At 32.8% G+C, this 21,527-nt stretch overlaps 2 protein-coding genes across 11 annotated transcripts in view; one reads left to right on the top strand and one right to left on the bottom strand.

The window, feature by feature from the left end:
* The window catches only part of LOC110829182 (sodium-dependent noradrenaline transporter), a 62,384-nt gene extending 57,461 nt beyond the window's left edge, over positions 1 to 4,923 (top strand). For all 6 annotated transcript variants that reach the window (XM_022062661.2, XM_022062660.2, XM_022062659.2 and 3 more), the window contains one exon: positions 511 to 4,923. In XM_022062661.2, the coding sequence (XP_021918353.2) occupies positions 511 to 609 (99 nt within the window). In that variant the 3' untranslated portion in view covers positions 610 to 4,923. The remainder of the gene's footprint in view (positions 1 to 510) is intronic.
* A 1,402-nt stretch (positions 4,924 to 6,325) lies between these two features.
* LOC110829162 (uncharacterized) overlaps positions 6,326 to 21,527 on the bottom strand; it is a 35,064-nt gene continuing 19,862 nt past the window's right edge. For 4 of the 5 annotated variants that reach the window (XM_022062609.2, XM_087342931.1, XM_087342930.1 and 1 more), the window contains one exon: positions 6,326 to 21,181. In XM_022062609.2, coding sequence (XP_021918301.2) covers positions 19,923 to 21,181 — 1,259 coding nt within the window. In that variant the 3' untranslated portion in view covers positions 6,326 to 19,922. The remainder of the gene's footprint in view (positions 21,182 to 21,527) is intronic. The other variant, XR_015533660.1, reaches the window with a different exon arrangement.

Raw genomic sequence — 21,527 nt, 5'->3', positions numbered from 1 at the left:
AAAGACAGGTGGAAAATAAATTGTGGAAATAGGTCATCAGGTATTTAAGTTTTTACAGTGAAACAGATGTTAGCGAAAAAAATCATAATTTGTCAAACATACGTGTTTTGATTATGTAGGTCTTGAAAAGGTGTATGATAGTAAAAACAGAAAGAAAATTTGAAAATTGTTACACAGGGAAAATGTATCCAAAACTAACAAAGAGAATAAAGAACATCTATGACAAACACAGGGTTAGAGATTGAAGAAAATCTGAAAGTCCAAATGTTCAGAGGAGTTAGACAGGGGAGTTTTTGTCTCCTATGCTGTTCATCATGGTAATGTATAAGTAACAGATGTAAATAAACAAATAAATACACACACACAAGTACAAACTAAAGTAAAGTTAACATTAAAGTCAGTAAAAAGTGACATGTGAAACTGTTCAATGATTATAGCTAAATGTTATATGGGACAAACTATGGATTATTTTCATGCCAAAATTAGACAGTCTTGTTTTCTGTATTTCAGAGAATTGCAATCAACATCACACCTCTAGAAGAACATGAGAGCATTCGGCAGACACACAATGTCAGCCGGTTCCGCTGCAAGCACTGGCTTTATGTGTAAATATCAATCAATGTACAAACGTGAGCACTTAACGAATGGAAGTTTGTGAGAGAAAATTTGATCTTTTTTATCATCATAACCATCATCTTTATTAAATAACTTATGATTTTAAAACTATTATTTTCTTATAAAAAAGGAATTATTTGATAAATAAAAGCCACCAAATAATTTAAACATTAAAAAATTAAAATTTGTATTCAATTCTCAAATTCTGAACAGATTATTCTACTGAAATGTTTTTTGGTTTGATTTATGTAAGATAAATTGTGAAAGATGATCTGCCTTGAAACTAAAGATTGAAGCTTTCAAATAAACATTAATTTTAAAATAGAGATAAAACATGTTCCTGATTTTTAGTACTAAAACATAAAACTAACAAGAGAAAATTTAACTCTATATTGGACAACCTAATAAGCAGTCCCTCTACAAACTAAATCTCTGGATTGTGCTTATCAGAATAAATATTATATTCACTGCAAAGATGAACCAACTGATGGTAACAGAGTTTAAAATATGTCTTGGCTGTATGATTCAATCATTACATGTTCTTTTCATTATATTGTTTAACCCAGTGCTTGAAATTGGGTGGAATGGAATAGAACTTCATCCCACTTCCTTCCGGAAAATTTGAAACAATTCCCTTATTCAAGTTTGGCAGAATTAAGTCTAATCTGAAATTCGGTTCAACATCTTCCATTTGTTTCTCTCATAGCAGCTACAATTTATCTCTAAATACTTAAATAAAGATTTTAGGTGTGGTCTTCTGGGTTGTTGTGCCATATAATCTGGTTGTGTATCAATATTTTGGAGAAATATGCTGCTTCCATCTTCATGGAAATGTTCCTGACTACATGATGCAACCACCCAGAAGACCACAGTCTAAACTCACACTGCCATAAAAACCTCTGATACTAAAGACATAAAGATTGTATGATAATTTAAAATCAAACTAATACAAAAGTGATGAGCAACTGATTAAGAAGATACTGGCTTATAAACGAATTATCAAATTCATCTTGATATTTGCATTCTTTTGTCAAGTTCTTTTTTGTGAAACAGAATAAATAATATCGCACATTTAAATACAGTATGAAAAGAGTGTTTCTGATATAATGATAGCTTATGAAAACATAATCTTTAGAATTAAAGGCTCACTGTCACTTAACTTAATGAACAAGAAAAAAAAGTATGTTCATATTAGTATAAGCCAAATAGTACATGTCAGTCCAATAATCATTCAATAATATTAATGTAAGGATACAAATGGAGTGAAATGCAGGGCAGACCGACTATAGAAATATTCTGGTATTAGTAAATTATGCTGTTAGTATCAAAAATTGGATTATCACTGTTTTAAAACATGCATAAAAATCATAGCAGGAGCATTTGTTTGCCAATGTTAAAACATATGTCTATTATAATCCAATTAGTTTAAAATTAAAGAAAATACAAAACTGTGTGTTCAATTTACAGGTGTCTGAATAAGAGGTATAGATGATATGTACCTGTTATCTACGTGTAAGAATATTTTTAATAAAAAGCAACCTCAGCATTTTCTGTGTATGTATTTATGAACTCGAATCAAATGTGAAAAATAAGTGTTCTCTGTTTAGTCTCAATACTACAGTGAGTAGGTAATGGTTTATAAAGCCATATTCAGATATTTTGTACATTGTTCTGATATATCTCTCAATTGTCAAAATGATAATGATACTTCATCAAAGCATCACTTCACATATGTCTTGCATATTTAATTCTTCCTCTTAGCTTCATTCCTTGAGTTTGCCATCTTCATTTGCTGTCTGAGTCACATTCTTTCATAATTTATTTCATACAGGCTTTCCATTTGTATGCAGGCTTCTCTTTTGTCTCTGTGGCAATCTTTAGTTACTAAAGAGGCTTTGATGAAACTTTACATGCTTGGACTTCCTTGATTTACATTTATATGTTTACTGTCATGTGATTTATGTCAGTACCTTGGATGGCACTACATTTGAAATTTAATGAAACAGATCTTAAATGGTATTTCACACTTCACAGCTCATTAAGAGCTTACTAGTAAGATTTTTGCCAGTTCTTGCTGTGATATGGTACCAGTCACTGCATAACCACTCACACACTGTTCAGTTAAGGTAAATAAATAAACTATTCTTATAATTCTCATCCTTTTACACTTTTGGCAAACTCTGGGATGAAAAATAAAATGATTCCATTTTGGACTCCCCGTAAACTGAATAATAACGAATTTATAATTTTATTGTATTCATTTTCATAATTCACTGCTTTGTGGATTTTAATGGCTGAATACGTATTAAGAGGCCTAAAATAATTCTAAGCACCATATTAAAAAAAAATTAATTTTCAGTCAAATCATTGCAGACTGCAAATCCTAGACCAAAAAAAGAAATAAAAGTATACAACACAAATCTTATCTACAAAGTAACTGAAAGGCAGTTTCAAGATGCAGGGTGTGGAATATTTAACTAAGAAGGAAGTTCATATTTGTAGTGGTAAAGGATACCTAATAGGACACAAAAATGGCAGAATATCAGACTGGCATGGAAATCACTTGAAGTCTAAATGTTGTGGATAGACATGCAATGTCCCTATCACATATTATAAATAAAGGGTTCAGAACAGAAATGATAAAATTCCCAACTTTACATAAAGGAAAGTTTGTGGCTTGGCTAAATCCTTCATATTCGATAAAAACTTGTGGACATGGCAAGTCATAGATTAATTTAGTTTGTATTTATTGTCACTAAATGCTTTGTATCCAGACAATCTAGACTTCAAAACCACGTCTGGTGATCATGAGCTGGAAAATTGATGTTCCTTTTTAAGATCGGTAGTAACCTGCAAACTTGAAACTGCATTTATTCTACACATTAAAATTCCTACATATTTTGTTTCACATCTGATATTGTAAATGAACTGTAAAGAATTCAAACAATATCCTGCACAATGAAAACTTAAGTTTGATTTCTTCTAGTATATCAATCAAATTTATTAGTTGTAGTCTATTTTCAGCAAATTTTTCATAATATATATGAAAATATAGGCTTGTGGTATTAATGTGTCCATATGTATGCCCATCCGTCCGTGTGTACTTCTCTCTGTCCATGTGTACAGCTGTTCAACCATGTGATTCTTCCTCCGTAATAACTTGTGATGGATCTTCATAAAACTTCATACAAATATCATGCGACTTGAGGCAACCCCATCTTTGTACATCTTGAATTTCATGCCATCACAATATCAACTTGGAGGCCATGTGAATTAATAATAAAGACAGATCAAATATTCCTAAAAATTCTATATGAAACACTGTTTTATATGCTAAAAATTACAAACATGATGGCAGTGTAAAACTTTGTAGATACATATGACAAAATTTCATATAACTGGAATCTGTAATAGTGAAAACTATGAAAAGATATGTATTCTAGATTGTATAATTATTAATTTGAAGTTCCTCCTAATTTCATGAATAGTAAAACATTTGAAGGAAAGTAAGCAGAATAATAATTTTTTTACCAGAATGTCTGACATTCTAGAAAGATGCCGGTACCCAGGTGTTAAAAGGAGTGGGCAGTACTTTTAAAAGTTGTCAAAAATATTAAATTGTGATGATAGTAGTGAATTTTACACAGTCATTTACTATAACACTCAATTACATAATATACTAATACATGTGTGAGTTCTAAGGGTATGTCTACCACAGCAACAAATAATATAATTGTAACACCACAAGTAATCCACTAATGTAAGATATTTAATCAATCATCTGCCAAATGAAATATGATCTCCTAAATTATATATATATATATATATATATATATATATATATATATATATATATATATATATATGAAAAAAAAGATTTGTATTAAATTTAAATTATAATATACAAACGTTGCATTAGTCTTGTAAGCATCCACTTTGTATTATGCTTATACCTGATACAAGACAAAAGATTAGACTAGTAAAGAGCATAGAATTTTGTGTGTTCCCAACTCTGAATATGGCTGTCAGTCTTTACGGAACAGAGATAAATGTACAGGTTTTAGAGTTCCTGATAAAGAATTTGTATGGATACAAATAATGTAACTTTGTACATTTGTGTGCCAATACAGTAAATTCAGTGTCTAGCTCATATCACAAAATAGAGAAGTACGCTTGATTGTTGTACTGTGTAAATACATGTTTCAGGTGTATAATCATGTGAACATAGAAATTTTAGGATTAAATATATTAGTATGTATCATAATCAGAGCAGTTGCATGTAATTGTAATAAAAAATTATCAGTATAATGGTATTTCAATTATGCTAAGTCCAAGAAAATATAATTCTTAATATCTAATTAAAAGCATGTCTGTCTCTTGGTGTCTGTATAAATACCAATAGTTACGCTTTACAGTCATTTTAGATACTTATCGCCTGACAAAAGAACAGCTGGAAATAAAATGCAGTGAAATCCTGCATCACCAAGAAAATAGAATCATCATTCTTGCAATTATCACAAAAGACTACTTTTAATCTTTCTTAGTGTAGGGTGTTAATTACTACAATCATGAATTGTTTTCTTCCACTTATTTTCATGCAATGGAACTGGATAGTCATTATGTATTGGTGGTCTGGCAGTTCACTATTAACCAGACCAAAAGATTCACCACTCATTCCTGGTTTGAATCCCAATGGAAGACTGGCTGTCCTAACTGAGGATGACTGAGTTGAGCTAATACCTAAGAAAGGACATCACTCACTACCCTCTTTGTCTTATCCTCATATTACCTCATTGTTCTTAATTATCTGTATCTGGAAATTTCTCACTTTTGCTATTAACTGTTACACTTGGTACAGCATCACCAAATGGACACACAAACAGGCAAATGTGAAACTTGTGAACATGCATGCCATATATGCTGATGCTGGTCTTCAGGGTTGTTATGGCATGTGAACTTGTAGACAGATAAAAAAAATTTTGAGAGAACATACTGAGTCCTGAAGATGGAGCCAGCATGTTCCTCTCAAATGTTTGTATCTACCTAGAGGTCTACACAGCATAACAACCCAGAATATCAACATGGTAACTGCAACACCGTCTGAACCTCAAATCTCATGTGTGCCACATAGTTGGAGCTGTTGCCATTATAATTCATGTCATGCGTTCACCTGTATCATGCAAGGTTAGCTTGCTGCATTGGTCTCTGCTAATACATTTATGTTACCGAAGTTAACTCTAAATATCACAATGAATAAGGACAACACATTTAGCGGATATTTCTTTTTTAAGCACTGTCACATTACTACACAGTAATGATTACAAGGGGTCATTTTACAGTCTCTTCCTTTTTCAAAAATTTTCAAAGTTCTGAAATCTAAATTTGGGAAGAAAAGTTTTAACAAGCACCAACATTATAAGTATCAATACATAAAAATACAACTCCAATACGACTTACAAAGTTTCCCTGGCAATATACAGTAATGTTTCAAAATTTACATTCGCTCATTACAGATCTACTCTTTTAATCAAATAAAAGAACGTAGATAAAACATATTCTCTTACATTTAGTTTTACCAAACAAAAATGCTGTCATCAAGTCAATTACATGGCATGAGGACAGCATAACTTCAGTACCCATCCACAAATTTTAAAAGGGTTTAAGGTAGAAATGTACTTGGGATTCAGCTGTCCAGTACATGCACAATATCTTCAGTTAAATACATTTCACTTTATTTTTGAATAACAGTTTTCACACTTGTACAATATTTGAAATGTCAGATACGTATAACATAACATCTCTCATACAATTTCATTTTATTCTTTGTGTGGATATATTAATCCATTAAAATTTGTTTATCTCTTTTCAACCTCCAGTCTCTGTAAATTCATGTATGTACATTGCCAATATTTTGCTAAAATCTGAAACATACCATAACCTTACAAAAGTAAGTGGATGCACTAACTTCTGATAACTATACTGAACTCTCTCAAACAATGAAGTAAATAAATAGACATTATTAACAGCACTTACTTCATGAGACTGGATATACCAGGGTCCAGTTACAATTAAATGCATATAAAAACATTATAATTTTACACCTACATTTTGAAATGTGAGACAAATTTACTACGGATTTAAACACAATATTCTTTCAGGGTGCCTTCTTAAATTCCCCGGAGAAATAGGCTGATCAAACTAATGTGTATGGACTTCAAAATTCAGCAGTTTTTAATTTCTACATAAGTAAAAAAGTAAAGTTTGTCCCACTATACGCCATGTAGGCATTATTAAAAGGGCATATCATGGACCCAGACCCAAATAGGCAACAATCACAAGTTCAATGCTGGTGAGAGTGAAAAACTAATATAATTATAATAAAATATTAATCTGTAACATATAATGTGCCATTTTTAATAAAAGAAATGACTTACATAATCCCATGAGTTACATGAAGATAATAAAACTAATAAGTATTTCAACATTTCAGTTTAAAAATAATTATTAGTTTCAATCACATCAATTGGTGAAATTGTTTTCAAAGGAAACACCGTTTGGTGTATTGTCATTTAACCATAATGATGCATTTTCTTCCCCAACTGTATACATGATACATATAAAGACTTAGCAATATAAATTCAAAATATATATGTAACTTGCTTGCATGTGGAATAATTAAACAAAATAAAAGAGCTTTAGAAAGGAAAATAACCATGGTACAGTTATGCCCATGCATTGGTTCCAGACTACCATTAATGCAAGAATAAAGTATATTATATAAATATTAAGAATTATACATGTGCTGAAACATATATTATACAACTAAATATGGAGAGGTGGGAAAAGAAAGTGAATTTTTATTGTGTAGTCTCAATTGGTCATTGAAGGAATTAAACACTTAAGTTTTTAGATTTTCTAAGCGTATAAAGAATCTAATGAATTACTAAATTTCTGTAACATTATTCTGATCAGGTATCATTTTTGGTCCTTTTTATTATGACATGAACATATCCTGCTACTGTGATTTTATCAAGACTGTATTCTAGGCTATAGTCATACACAACACACCTCATATCAGTAGCAGCAAGATTAAAAGCAACACAATGAAAGAACTGCAAATTGACTAAGATGTAATTTGTTGTAATTATGTAGTATATAGAACATAATGCATATATTGTAAGAAAAGAAAAATTAAACACGTGCAGACTTTTAAATGGTCAGCTAGAAATGTAATTTAGAAGTCCGACCACTACCGAACACTTTTCAGTCCTCCATTTTCAGATCAGTTCACATTGCCTAATAGCATCTATGCAGATGACATCTTGTTCTATCAGCTGTTAATTTATCATACGTTTAGGTCAAACAGAACCAACAATGGCTACTATTAATTATGCCACAAAGATGGATATTCTGTACCTTGATAACAAAGGAAGCTAAATCATCACCTTATGCTCTTACACCAAGGAAATAACTGCTGGTATCCATTAAAGACATGTCTGGGAGGGCCCAGGAGTTATTCTGGACATGGTAGAGAAGAGACCTTAGGCCTCTACTGGAAATTGAAAGCCAGAAGTCCATACCAGGAAGTTAATTTTGCAAACTTGTAACACAAAAACATCACAAATTCCAATAAGAGTGCCACTGATTCAAGCAAATAAAATATCCTTATAACATAATAATCTTAAATTTAAAAAAATGTTTTACTACTACATATTACAGAAATACCTATTGTTGTTATATCGAAATACAATTTCTCCAGTAATACAAATAATTCAAATTGAAATAAGTGTCTGGAAAGAAACAAAAATAATATGCCCCAACACTAGATCAGTAAAAGGTATCTTGAAGGAACTGGCAGGTGTAAAACATGTATTTCACCAAAGTCAAAACAACTCTACTCATTCATTTTTATCATTACACGTGCATATGCACATACTGAAAATAAAATAAAATATGGAATGAACTACTAGTAGTACTGAGTACTTATTCCAAACAAAAAACTTTCAAGACAGAAAATTAATTCTGAACCTCTGAATCCAGCAGTAACTGAAATTACAAAGTTTTCATGTTCCAGAAATATCTTCTATGTCTACAATCACATCTCAGATAGTTGCAATCAGTACAGTAATAATTGCTTTTAGAGGCAGTAAACTGTAAAAGCCATTTGCTAGCAACCTAATATTTTAAACTACCTACTTACCACAGGGGAAACATTAAAATATTTACAAAAGTTTAGGCCTGTTACAGTTTCACAACATATAAATCACAGATATTAAATAAAGACAATAATCCTCAATATAAAGTATAAATGTTTATGATACCTGCATAAAGAAGAGGTTACAGGCAGAGATAGATTCAAGAAGTGTAGCCAATGTGTACCACACTACAACAGGTAAAATATTACAAGTAACACTAGAACTGTGTGACTCAAGGCATGCTCATGCATGATTTTTGTGCATTTACCATTACTACCAATCACTCTATGAATCACCATATTTCCCTCAATCCAGGGGTTTTGCCATGGGCTAGCCACAAATGCAGATAAAATGTTACAGATTAAGATCCTGGGAACTGATTTCTATAAATGTGAGACTCAAAATCAATATGAGAAGAAGAAAAAATGTTCCAAGATTAGGAAATAGAACTGTCTGTGGTAAATTATGTCATTATTTTCCCCTGATGACATGAGAAAACTATCAGCACTGTCACCAATAAACTGGAAGAATATCAGAACTAAGAGTCAAAATTGCAAAGTGTCAGCTTATGACATCAAAATCAAATTATATTACTCAACGGAGGATTCCCTGACTATCTTCCAAAATTTTAAAACATTAATAATAAAAATAAATTTACTACTTTATATTCAGTCTGTTTTGTTATAAGTTTTTAGTCACTATGTACTACATTTTATTATGCATTACACAGGGAAGGACTGTATGAGGCAGAAACCTTAAGGTAAATTGGCTTTAGGTTCTTTAAAATATTATCAATACAAAGAAATGTGTACTGAAACAGATAAAGGGGTGGGGCAGCAAAGGAGAAGTAATAATCCAGCATGTAAACTAAAATTTAATGTTACGATGTACTAAATTTGAGGCACTCAGCTACAGCCAAATATGATACTGAAAAGCTTGATATGTTGTAAGGATGAGGTGTTTTATTCAGACCGCATTCTGATGCAACTGTTTGTTGGTATTATGATCATTAGAAAGATCTCTTATCTTTGCTCTTCAATCCAAACACCCTCATCACTACATCAGTGAAGCATTAGAAGGTCCTTGTGTAACACTGGTGGATTCATTCATGAATCAAGATTGTTTGAGGCTGTGCGGCACTTTGGAAGCTCGATCTCCACTCTTCAGGTGACCGAGTGCTACAGTACTGTTTAGCAAGAGTGATGGTCCATCCCAGGATGACTGACCACTTACCTTGTATGCTAGCTTAAAACTACATGGATTTAGTATCCACTTATGTTCATCAAAATTACATGATTGAAAACACATCAAATTATCCCTGTAACCCAGGCATCCAAGAGACAATTTAGCAAATTTAATTTGAAGTTCACCTCCATTGAATAAAACCTGATCCTCTGCTTGCCCAATCACATCAAACACCTTCCACAGCTGAACAAAGGGTTTCCTACCCCCCTCCACCCCAAAGTTCAATCTAAAGTTAGCAACTGCAATATGTGCTGAAAAATAAAGACTTCAACAGTTGACATGGCTTATCCCTGAAAGCCAAAGCTATAAACAATTCAAACATTTACAATTTACAGAATTCATCTTTTTACAAGTAGCCTAAAATGTTCCCTATCAAACAAGTCTGTAACAGACTTCTACCGACTGCAGCACAGACTACATGAACAATTGCTAAACCTTACAAAACATAAAAAATTTCCAAAAGTAGGTGTTTAATACAAGTAAACATACATTGATAGTTCCCAACTGTCAGTGTGCATGTTAAAACGCTACAATAACTGTCAATCTGATGAAGTTATTAGATCCAACTTCTGAAATTCCATGTACATTAATTATACCGCAGACTGCACTTCAATAAGATATCTTGAAATAAGAAGGATTTTAATAGTGTTAAGTAAAGATATTTGTACTATGAAATTACTTTACTTGCACATGACCAAAGAAAACCATATTTGATACTTTCAGTGTAGTTATATGTACTAAGGAAACTAGCAGAATTAAATACCAAAGTTTTAATTATTTACTCCTAATTTAGATCATGGCCCTTTCTGTCTTGAAAGGAAAACTGTGCAGAACAAGAATGCAACAAAACTTGGGGAACATGAGAAAATTAAGTTCCTTTCTTTTTTTTGAGCCTGAAAGGGATGAAGTAGAATTCTGACTCTGAGTGTTACCTGCAACATTGAATTAGTTATACAAAATAAATTACAAAGAGGCTACACATTACAATCATTTCTATGTGAGATTTTAAGTTCTCACAGTGGTGAAGATGAAAATGTTGGTCTTCTAGGTTGTGACTCACAGGCAAGGCCTGAAGATAGGGACAGTATGTTTCTCTGAATTGTTGGCATCTACCCACAAGTTCACACAGCATCAAAACCCAGAAGAGCAACATCATCACACATTTCTATGTTTTACAAGTTTTAGAGCTGAAATACATCGGCCCAGTGCAATTTCTCCTCATAAAAGTTTACATAGTCTAACAATTTGAATATTACTTTTCACTTATATTTTAATGTTATCTATAAAAATCATCGCATTATTCTGAAATGGTCTGCAGGGTAAAGGTGATTATATTTACATACCACTCACACTTTAAAGGATTTTATGGCTGATATAAAATGGGGTTTCTAGTATAAATCACATTTCTTAGTTAACATTGACTTTAAAATCAGCCTTTGAGTATTAATCATTAATAAATACAGCTACATATTTTAGGCTTAACACAGAATAAAGGGATATCCTTAAAAAAAAGGGCACTTCATGCAAAGTTACAAGATAAACAGATGCTTAAAATGGCAACACAAAAATACGAGCAAAAATATATGCACTACACTATTAACATTCAATAAAAAACTACATTTTAATTATATAAACTCTGTACAAAACAATATTAATTTCTACAGTCTATCTGGGGGTGCAAATGTATTGCATGTCCAAAGTTTTATAAGAATTCTTGGAATGAAAGCATGAACATATTTCCATTCTGTGACAGCATAAAAATGTTATATACTGAGCTAACATAAAAACCTCCATTTAATGTTCTCCAACATTTATGGCAATTGTGGTTAACAATGATTAATCTCATACATGCTACACAGTCAATCAACAATGGAACTCTACGCAAAATAAAATAAACATAACTTTAAGCAGTTTGGGACAAGAAAATTGTCCTACCACAACAAAGGCCTTTTTTAATGCCAAGACATTATGAAACAGATCATAACAAATTTTACTGCATATTAACATTAATTAGTATTAAACCATTTGTGGTTATTTAATATGCTATGTTAAGTGAGTAACTTGTCATCGGATAGTGGACAAAGAAGAATGCCTCTAGACATGCAGAGCAGTTATACATATAACAGCCACCTAGCAAAGGAATATCCTCTGTGTGGGAGAGTTGAAGACACCACACTATAAAAAATATATTTTAATACAAATTCTATTATACTGCCTTAAAATTTACATAACAAGGAAAACAGGGCTGTCCTTAGTATGGTGGATTTGGGCACAAAATTGACAATACCGCATCATAAAAAAGCTATTTTATTATACTGTCTCAAAATTGACATAATAAGGAGCTTCACAACTAATAATATTCATGTGGGAATGTCAGGATGATTAACTCAAGAAGGTTGAGAAGGAATGGGCACATAGTGTTTATAAGCAAAATAATAAATGTGTTTAATATGCTTGTTGGAGAACTTCATGCAAGAAGAGTATATGTGGATCTGTAAACTGGTTTGAAGCAGTATTTGTTTTGATGATGACCATGAACTTTTGTGTTGAACAACAGCATGGAATATCTTGATCAGCTAAGTAAATGTTACCTGCCCAATTAATAAGCAGCGCCACAAATAATGTATATATAAATAAAAAATATATAATAAAAAATTATGAGAATCTGACTCGGTCACCATGAAACTGTACCATTCCATTCATAACAGTGTTATGGTTAATTGTTAAGTTTAACCAGCTGTTGGAAAACATTATATCAAGGTTTTGCACATGATGATAACATTTATGTTAAAGGTCGCACGAGAAGTGCTGGCACTTGCGCAAAGGACTGATTTTGGTAGTATGAGATGGACCCATCCAAAGCACGCGCTAGAGGGGCTTCAGCTTCAGTTGGTTTGTAGCACTAGCTGTGTTTAGATCAGTGCGTCACCGCAGCTGAGGCTGTGTGACCCCCACTACTAGTTAACTCCCCTCTCTCGGCTTACACATTGCGTATTTAGGTGCCACCACTACTCGCATGACCTATACAGCAGCACTAATTCCTCAAGTTAAAACAACCTGTACATTGGCTAGTTTTATTATTTAAGCACCAATATTCAAATAATACCAGTTTTACTTACATAATTCGTAAAGAATTTGCAAATGGAAGATAAACATACAATTTTGCAAAGCCCTAGGAGGTAATTAATGAAACTGCAGACATTCAGAAATATTATACAATACTTAATCTTCAATAAATCTTCATGTTAAACGTGCACAACAAAATATTAATACACTTTCAAGCTGTGGTCACATTATTTCTGAAATTCAACAGTAAATACAAAAGTGGACATTTCTTAAATAGTGGTCACAAATCAGATGTCATAAAGGCTTCACTGACTGATCATAATAAAGCAAAATTTGTTCTGAGTCACTGCTCAATAATCTGTCACACAAACACAAAATGTGAATGAGGAAATAACATTTCAAAATGCAGTTGTAGAATTGACAATAAAAGCTACAAAAATCAGCTATCTAGTAATTATAATATGCTGAACACAAATAAATTACTAAAAAAACCTCAGAAAACTTAATATTACTGGTGGAAAAGGTCTATTCAAATTCAGCAGAAAGTGATTTCTTTCATACCTTTACCCCTTAGCCCCTTTCTTAATTTTTTTTATCTCTTTCATACTTTTATCTCATTTCCTCCTTTCTCCAACATTCCTTTTGCATCCCTATTATTTTAATATTTTCAACACAAACACACATTATAAATGCTTTTAAAATCTGCCTAACAGTATCAAAACTTGGAAGTGAAAATTTATGCCATGTAATTTTATTACTGACAACTGTTAAGCATACATAAACTATCCAATCATTTTTTATGTAATACAAATAATAACCATACAGAAAAATTAGATTCAGTACATCCAAGACTCCATTTCTATGATCCTCATTCACATTTATTAGCAAAACTTCTATAGGCCCAGAGCACAAGAACAGCATTGGTATTTGTAATCTAACAAAGGTGTCAGTAGGTCAAATTATACAGTGTTGATGACAGGATGATTAATGAATTAAAAGGGTATGGAAGGAAGTGGTTGTGGCCTAATTTAAGGTAATAACCTGACATTTGCCTGGAAGTATTGAGGAAAAATATTAAACACATCAGTCAGGATAATCGGTCTCTGGGCTGAGATTTGAATCCAGGGAAAAAAGAAAATAACCTGTTTCTTTCAAGCAAATGCATAATTACTGAAAGAAAATTCCAAAAATTAAATGTAGAAAATGGATACATACGCTGATTGCAGCCAATCAGATCTGTGTGACAAACTTGTGATTGTGTGGTCAATCAGTGAATCCTATATAACAGCAGCCTAGTTATAATAATCCTTGACTGCTTAGCTGTTACAGAACAATTAATTTAGAAGGAAAGAACTTATAATGAGTAACAATACACTCATCTTGCAACAATTCTAGCATCATTTACTACGCACTTTTGCTAAGCCTTTCACTAATAGTAACACTTAAAATATGTAAGCAATATCAATGGGCACACTATTTTAATCATTTGGCACTCACATAAATCTCGAATATTTATAATTATGGAACCTGTATTCCACATCTTGACATCAACTGCAGTTGATATTGTAGTATAAACAAATGTTTTGGTAGAGCCCTCCAAAGTACAGTTATGAAAGTCTGTTTTAAAATGTATTTAATTGTAAATTTTTAACTTAAAGATACGAATGTTGAAAAGTTGCCTTTTCAAAACAGAATAACAGTATTCTCAGTCTTGAAAAACAAGCCAAGTCTTAAATAAAACCATTTACATTATTTATTACAGTTTCTAACAACCTGATAATCCATTTCATATCAAGCTCCTAATTCCAAACAGTAACAACATTTGTACTGAACAACATACATCTATTTAAAGGTTGTCTGCTAGAAACAAAGAGGAATCTGTACAAAAAATAATATATACTGCTTTCGGTTATCAATAAGACATACAAGAAATCAATGCCTTACAACTTCCATGTTGTTAAATTTCTTCTTTCACGAAGCAAAACATGAAGAACTAAACCTGTGTGCTGAATTTCATTTTATGACAACTATGCAGGTACAACCTCAATCTAAAAAAGTTTGACTTAATTTATAATGTACTGAATAATGTAATTATAGATACAAACTCTAAAACAGAAAACATAAATGCTTTCTGCCACAAAATGGCAAATAACTAAACTAATTCCATAGAGAAGAGGCTAATCAACTGCTCAAATGGTTAAAAAATTGCACATTTTTCACAGAACCCAAAATTTCATTGTAATGTTCATAACAGCCCATCACTTAATCCTATGCTGAGCCAGACAAATCCAGTCTACACCATCACATCCTGTTCCTTAAGATTCAGCCTAATAGTGTTCTGTCATCAATGCCTTGGTCTCTTAAGTGGTTTCTTCCCTTCACATTTCACGACTATAATTTTGTACCCTTATAATATTTGGTAAAGAGCAAAGTTATGAAGCTTCTCATTGTGCAATTTTTGCCATTGTCCTGTTACTACCTCCCTTTTTGATCAAAATAATCTCCTTAGTACCATGTTCTCAGACACCATGAATTTATTAAGGCTTGGAACAAACCAAGTCACATTTAATTCTTAATATTGGCACAGAATTCAAAATCATGAAATAACATGAACAATTCTTACTCAACTTTTCTATGTAAGAATCACAAACATAACACGAACAGTACGACCTGCCATTATAACCATTTCATAAGTAGATTTTGATTTACCTATAAATGACTGACTTGCACAACTTATACAGTGGAAGGCCCACTTTGTACCAGTAACATGTACCAAAAGCACGAGGCATGATACAACATCAGCAATACTATAAACAACTGATTTTAACAGACATGACCCTTAAAGTAATAACGTGTTAGAACAGCAACACATTATACTCAAACTGCAATTTGTCTCATGGATTCCTTATTTATAGACTAGAATATTTTAAAACATGTTAGATGATGTATAAATCTCAAAGTCAAAACTTTAGAATATTGTACATACTGTTTTATATTTGTGCAATCCTCATAATTTTCAATCTGAATCTATTATGAAATAATAGGCCATTTGCCTGCATAAAAATTACAGAATGCAGTAAATATTCTTCTTATTACATAGTCCCTAAGAAAGAGTTACATCCAACTATCAATGTAGATAGAAAAAATCGTGGCAAACAAAAGCATACAAATTAAAATAATGCAAATATATAAAATAAATAAATAAATATATACACTGAAAAGAAAGGAATAGGGCATATTATGCATTTGAATATCATTTGTGTTTTGTCTGGCCCCTTTCGTGATGAAAACATTACACCAGTGACCTAATGAGATGATGAGTTTGGCATTTAAAAAATAGAAGTTAGATTATTTCTATGTTGATAATGTTTCTTTAAACATGAAGAAATGATGTTAGAACTTTATTTGGGTGTATGGAAAAATATCTACCACACTATCAATTTATAACAAATAGTAGTAGTAGTTGAAAAACTTGTGAGAATGTTCTTCACTCCCATGTAGTTTGCTTTCTCTCACACTTATTGCAAAATATGTTTTTGTAATGTGTGATAAAGTATGTGAGAAAATAAGTGCATCATGTTCCAGCATCAAAGAATGAAGGAATGACTAATAAAGCATATGTGTCAGAAGTCAAATCTCACACTTCAGTACTAAAACATTAAGAAGAATGCTGCACAAATGGAATCTAATATAAGTTTACTTTCTTACATACTCTTAACTCCAAATTTTTTTTTTTTTTTTTTGTATTTGTATCCAAATTAGGGACAATTAAATTTTTAAGAGTCATTAATGTTATCTGATATATCAAAATATTATTATCAACATTGATGAAAGTTCAATACCTTACTCTTTACTGTATAGGAAAAGGGGACGAAACTCCTGTATTACGGGGCTGCTGGCTGGCTGGACTTTCCAGGGTAGTGGTATGCTAATACATGGTCAGCTGGACTGTATGTAAGCATCACACAGAGTCAGTATATAACAAATAACACTTACTGCTGGGAGCCGGGATAGCTCAGTCAGTACAATGACTAGCTATAGGCTGGATGACTTGGGTTTGATCCCCAACAGGAGCAGAGGAGCTTCTGCAACCAGACTACCTCTGGGGCCCAGACAGCCTCCTATCCAGTGGGTAACGGGGTTCTTCTCGGGGGTAAAGTTGTTACTAACGCAACAGTTACTTTTGTTATGTCAGTACATTCTAATATTTCATAATAAAATAATGAATTACTGATGATGTGGAATATTAGATTGTTATGTTGGTACTACGGTCTGTCTGCGCTTCTTCCACCTTCTTTACATGGTGTTTGTTGTACTGAATTAATGTCTAAAATAAATGCATTAATGAATTTATGGATTTTTCACTTACACATATGTTACAATTAATGATGTGAATGGAATGTTGTACAGACATTAAATTTGAATAATTAAGCAACTATTGGGATATAAAATGATTAAGTTATAAATACTGCAATTATGGGAATAATAAATTATTAATATTAAACTCACCAAAAGTTGGCAGTTTATTAAACTAATAATTAACATGAATTTCATACCAATATAAACATTCAGACTCTAAAGATTCCCAATTCAGACAATGGACAAATAGATAAAGAAACTCCTAAATATGCTTTTGCCATTATTTCTTTGTGTTGATACAAAACTTTGGAGCCCTTAAATAATTTTACCATCTTGTGAGATGTAAGGTTCTCATGGCAGCAAGTATGAAGATGACTGTCTCCTGGGTTGTGGGGCCTTGTAGTTTGGTAGAAGTTTACCGACGTTTCAGAGAAAATATTTTTCAGTTTACTAAACAACCAAAACGGGCTTAATTGCCTTTAAAATAACATAGGCTTGCTTGAAACATATACTACAAATGTATTAAGTAAAGAAAATTTGAACTCAAATCTTGATTTAACATCCATAAATATAAAGTCAAAGATAACTAGGCAAGTATTTTAATATATGTCACCAAATGTGAATGGCTAAACACACAATGGCTGCCTATGAAAATTAATAAATGTGTAAACCTTAGAAACAATGGTATATTCGTGATAACTAAGAAATAAAACTATAACAGACATACGGAAGTCATGTGTTATATCACATTACTGTAGAATTTTCTGTACAACACCCACATTTTTGAGACAGATTCCATATATAAAAAATAAAATGATTAAAGATTTTATAAAATGTAGTGACTTCTGTCATTTATGCTTTACGATAGTCAGAGACATTCTTCTAAGTTATTAACTCATCAATTTATATTGTTTATGCACTGTTACTAAAAAACAAGACTAAATGTAACATACTACAACACCCAAGATGAATATTGAGTGATGTTACTAACAGTTAACATTTATGAATGAAAGAATTAACATGGAAAATGCAGCCAAATTGCTATAAGTAGGTAATGAGAAGTTTTTTTTCGCGTCCTGCGATTTAAAATTGAAATTTCAAAATGGCTGCATATTAATGTAGTATCACAGTATAGAGCAATTATAACAGACCCTATACCCAAGTTACGCTTATCAGACTTCCAAACCCTGACCAACACAACGTGTCAGACTGCGGCAGTGTGTGACAGTATTAACTGTTTCAATGTAAACTCTAACATATATTTAAGCAACATGCAATGTCCACACTGGGTTAAGTACTTGCATTTATTTTAATATCTATTTTATATATTGCAATACTATGCATGTATGCAACCTGTCAAATATCATAATAACAAGGAAGGATTGCTCTTTGATGTTTTTCACTCTTTCTTGTAACTAACCACTGTGAACAAAACCATATTTACAAGAGGTCAGTCTATTTCCGCCAGTATGCGGTGCATACAGCTGGTTTACCAAACTTTAACATGGAAACAGTTAATACAGTATTCAATAATTTGGCTGATATAATTTTCTACAAGCACATTATAATAATCTGTAACCCCCATTTGTTTCTTAAATTTCAGTATACACTTCACAGACGATGAGTTGTGAAGTAACGCGTGTTTTGGGGTGCAGCATATGGCAGTAGACTTTACTCATTACTATAGTCTGTACATTCCAGATACTAACACTGCTTCCACATTTAAGTGATTAACTGACTTCTTTACTATCCCAAATTCCTATTGGTAATATCAGACAAAAACAATTATCCCAAGAAAACTCATGAGGGTCATACATTTGCACATTTACTGATTATTAACAGGAGAATATCCATTTAATGCAATACTTTATTAATTTATCTCCATAGTCCATCAAATTCAAATTAGAAAAAATTATAATTTTTCAAAGTTAGGAAAGATGTGTGGAAGGGAAGTAGTTTATATATCACAGAAATTGTGGAAGTTTTGTTTCTTTCTTTATGTGTGAAATGATTTACTGTAGTGCTAATGGAAATCTCAAACATCCTAAACCAACAAATTTTCCTTATATGAAGAAACATATGAATTGCAATATCAGGAACCAAAAACAGGGCAATGCATTTTTGTACCTGAATGTTGTAAACGTAATGTGAAAACCCTATTCTATCAGATCCATTGCACCAGCAGAGCCAGAGGATGCAAACGACTTGCTCCACAGACCTTAAGAATAGGGCTCCTTTTCCACAAGTTCTAAAATATTTTTCACTTGGTTACCAAGACTAGGAAAGACAAAGTTCTGAAATGCACTGATTTATGTTATCTAATTATCTAACTCCACATGATGTTTTGATGCAGCTAGCAAACACATGAAAACATACACTCTCCTCATCTCGTCTCAGCAACTTGGTTCCGTCAAGCAACTGAACATGATACATCCTCTTACCTTATAAGGCAGAGCTGGCTTCTTTCATTTCCTTCACTTTACTCGAACAACTTCCTGTACCACTGCTGTTTTCCTTATCCTTGTGACGTTCTTTCTTCGACTTCTTCCGCCGCTTGGAGGAACCACTGCCACCTTTTGGCGAGCGCTCAAGAAGGAACAAGGCTTCGTGAAAATCGTCTGAACTTAGATTGGATTCTTGAACATGGAGCACTGAGCTTAATGCACCGTCAGTTGATGATTTTGGAAACCGAAACATTTCTCTTTCCCTCTCTGGTTCACTTGCTGATTTCGATTTTGTTGCATTCATTGTAGTGTTACTAGAAGTCTGAGTGGTACTTGATAAGATACCTATAGAGCTTCCATTCCCCGATGTTAAAATCGGAGATGGAGCACCTGAATTAGGACCAGAAATGTTTACAGGGGAGCCTGGTGAAGGAAGGAGGGGTGGCAGAGGTGGAGGAGTAATGACCACATTGTTACTTGTTAGAGTTGTACAAGCTGAAGTAAAGTTCACAGGACTGGATGATTTCATCACCAGTGCAGGTTGAGGTTCTGGGTATGCTGAATTAATAGTTGTGGTGGTAGTGTTAAGGGACATGCTTGATGATCCAAGGATAGTGTTGGACAGTGGAGGTGCTAAAGGTGGGGGTGGCGGAACAGTGAGACTGGATGAGCGGGACTGACGACCTACAAAAGAGTTTGTTGTTACAATTGCAGGTGACCTTGGTTCAGGTGTACGACTGATAGAAACACCACTAATAAAGAGCGTAGGTGATTTTGGTATACCAGTTTCAGACTCATATTCATTGGAACTGTCTGTCTCCAACTGGCGCCCATTACTAGTGCTGCTCATGGTGCTACCAGAAATGCTGGAATTGATATTATTAGGAGATTTACAAATACGAATACGCAAACTTGATGATCCACCTCCACATCCAGCCTTGCCTCCCGCAGCTTTGAATGCTTTACGGTGAGCTTCAAGCAAAGAATTTGCAGCCAATGACTTCACTGAAGAGACACTTGATGTTCCACCAGATGTAACAATTGGAATGCTACTACCTCTTCCACTCATTAATCCTATATCTTTACCTACTTTAACTTTTGTATCTAAGATATTATTTGAGCCACTCTTTTCTGAGCTCAACACAGGCTTTATTTCACGTTCTGAAAATGAATTTCTGTCTGTGCTACTTGAGTTGGCACCACTGCTTTCATCCTCAATATAACCTTTCCCTTCCTCGTCATCTTCTGTGGTGGTACCTGCGAAAACATACTGAACTACTTATCTGTTGTCACATGCAAACCACAAGCTGTAAGAGACAGTGGACACTCACTTTACCATTGTATACACTAAAAACTGGAATGATTAAGAGTAAGGACAATGCGTTTCTGTTAAAACATACACATTGAGCTATAGGACGTAGTTAACACTTTACAGATACGCATGAAGACAGAAATTTATGATTCTTTGTGCAAAATGTATTAAATAAATCAGTAATTATAGAGGTTATATTTACTGGACTATATAGATGTTTCATCTCTAAAAAGTGCCCAACAGATTTTGACACAACATGGTGGGGGGGGGGGGGGGGGGGGGGCATAATAC

The sequence above is a fragment of the Zootermopsis nevadensis genome, unplaced genomic scaffold (assembly GCF_977971745.1).
Source record: "Zootermopsis nevadensis isolate Lab colony 2312 unplaced genomic scaffold, Znev_1.0 Znev_ptg000004l, whole genome shotgun sequence".
Classification (NCBI taxonomy): Eukaryota; Metazoa; Arthropoda; class Insecta; order Blattodea; family Termopsidae; genus Zootermopsis; species Zootermopsis nevadensis.
This window is presented reverse-complemented; position numbering and strand designations above follow the sequence as displayed.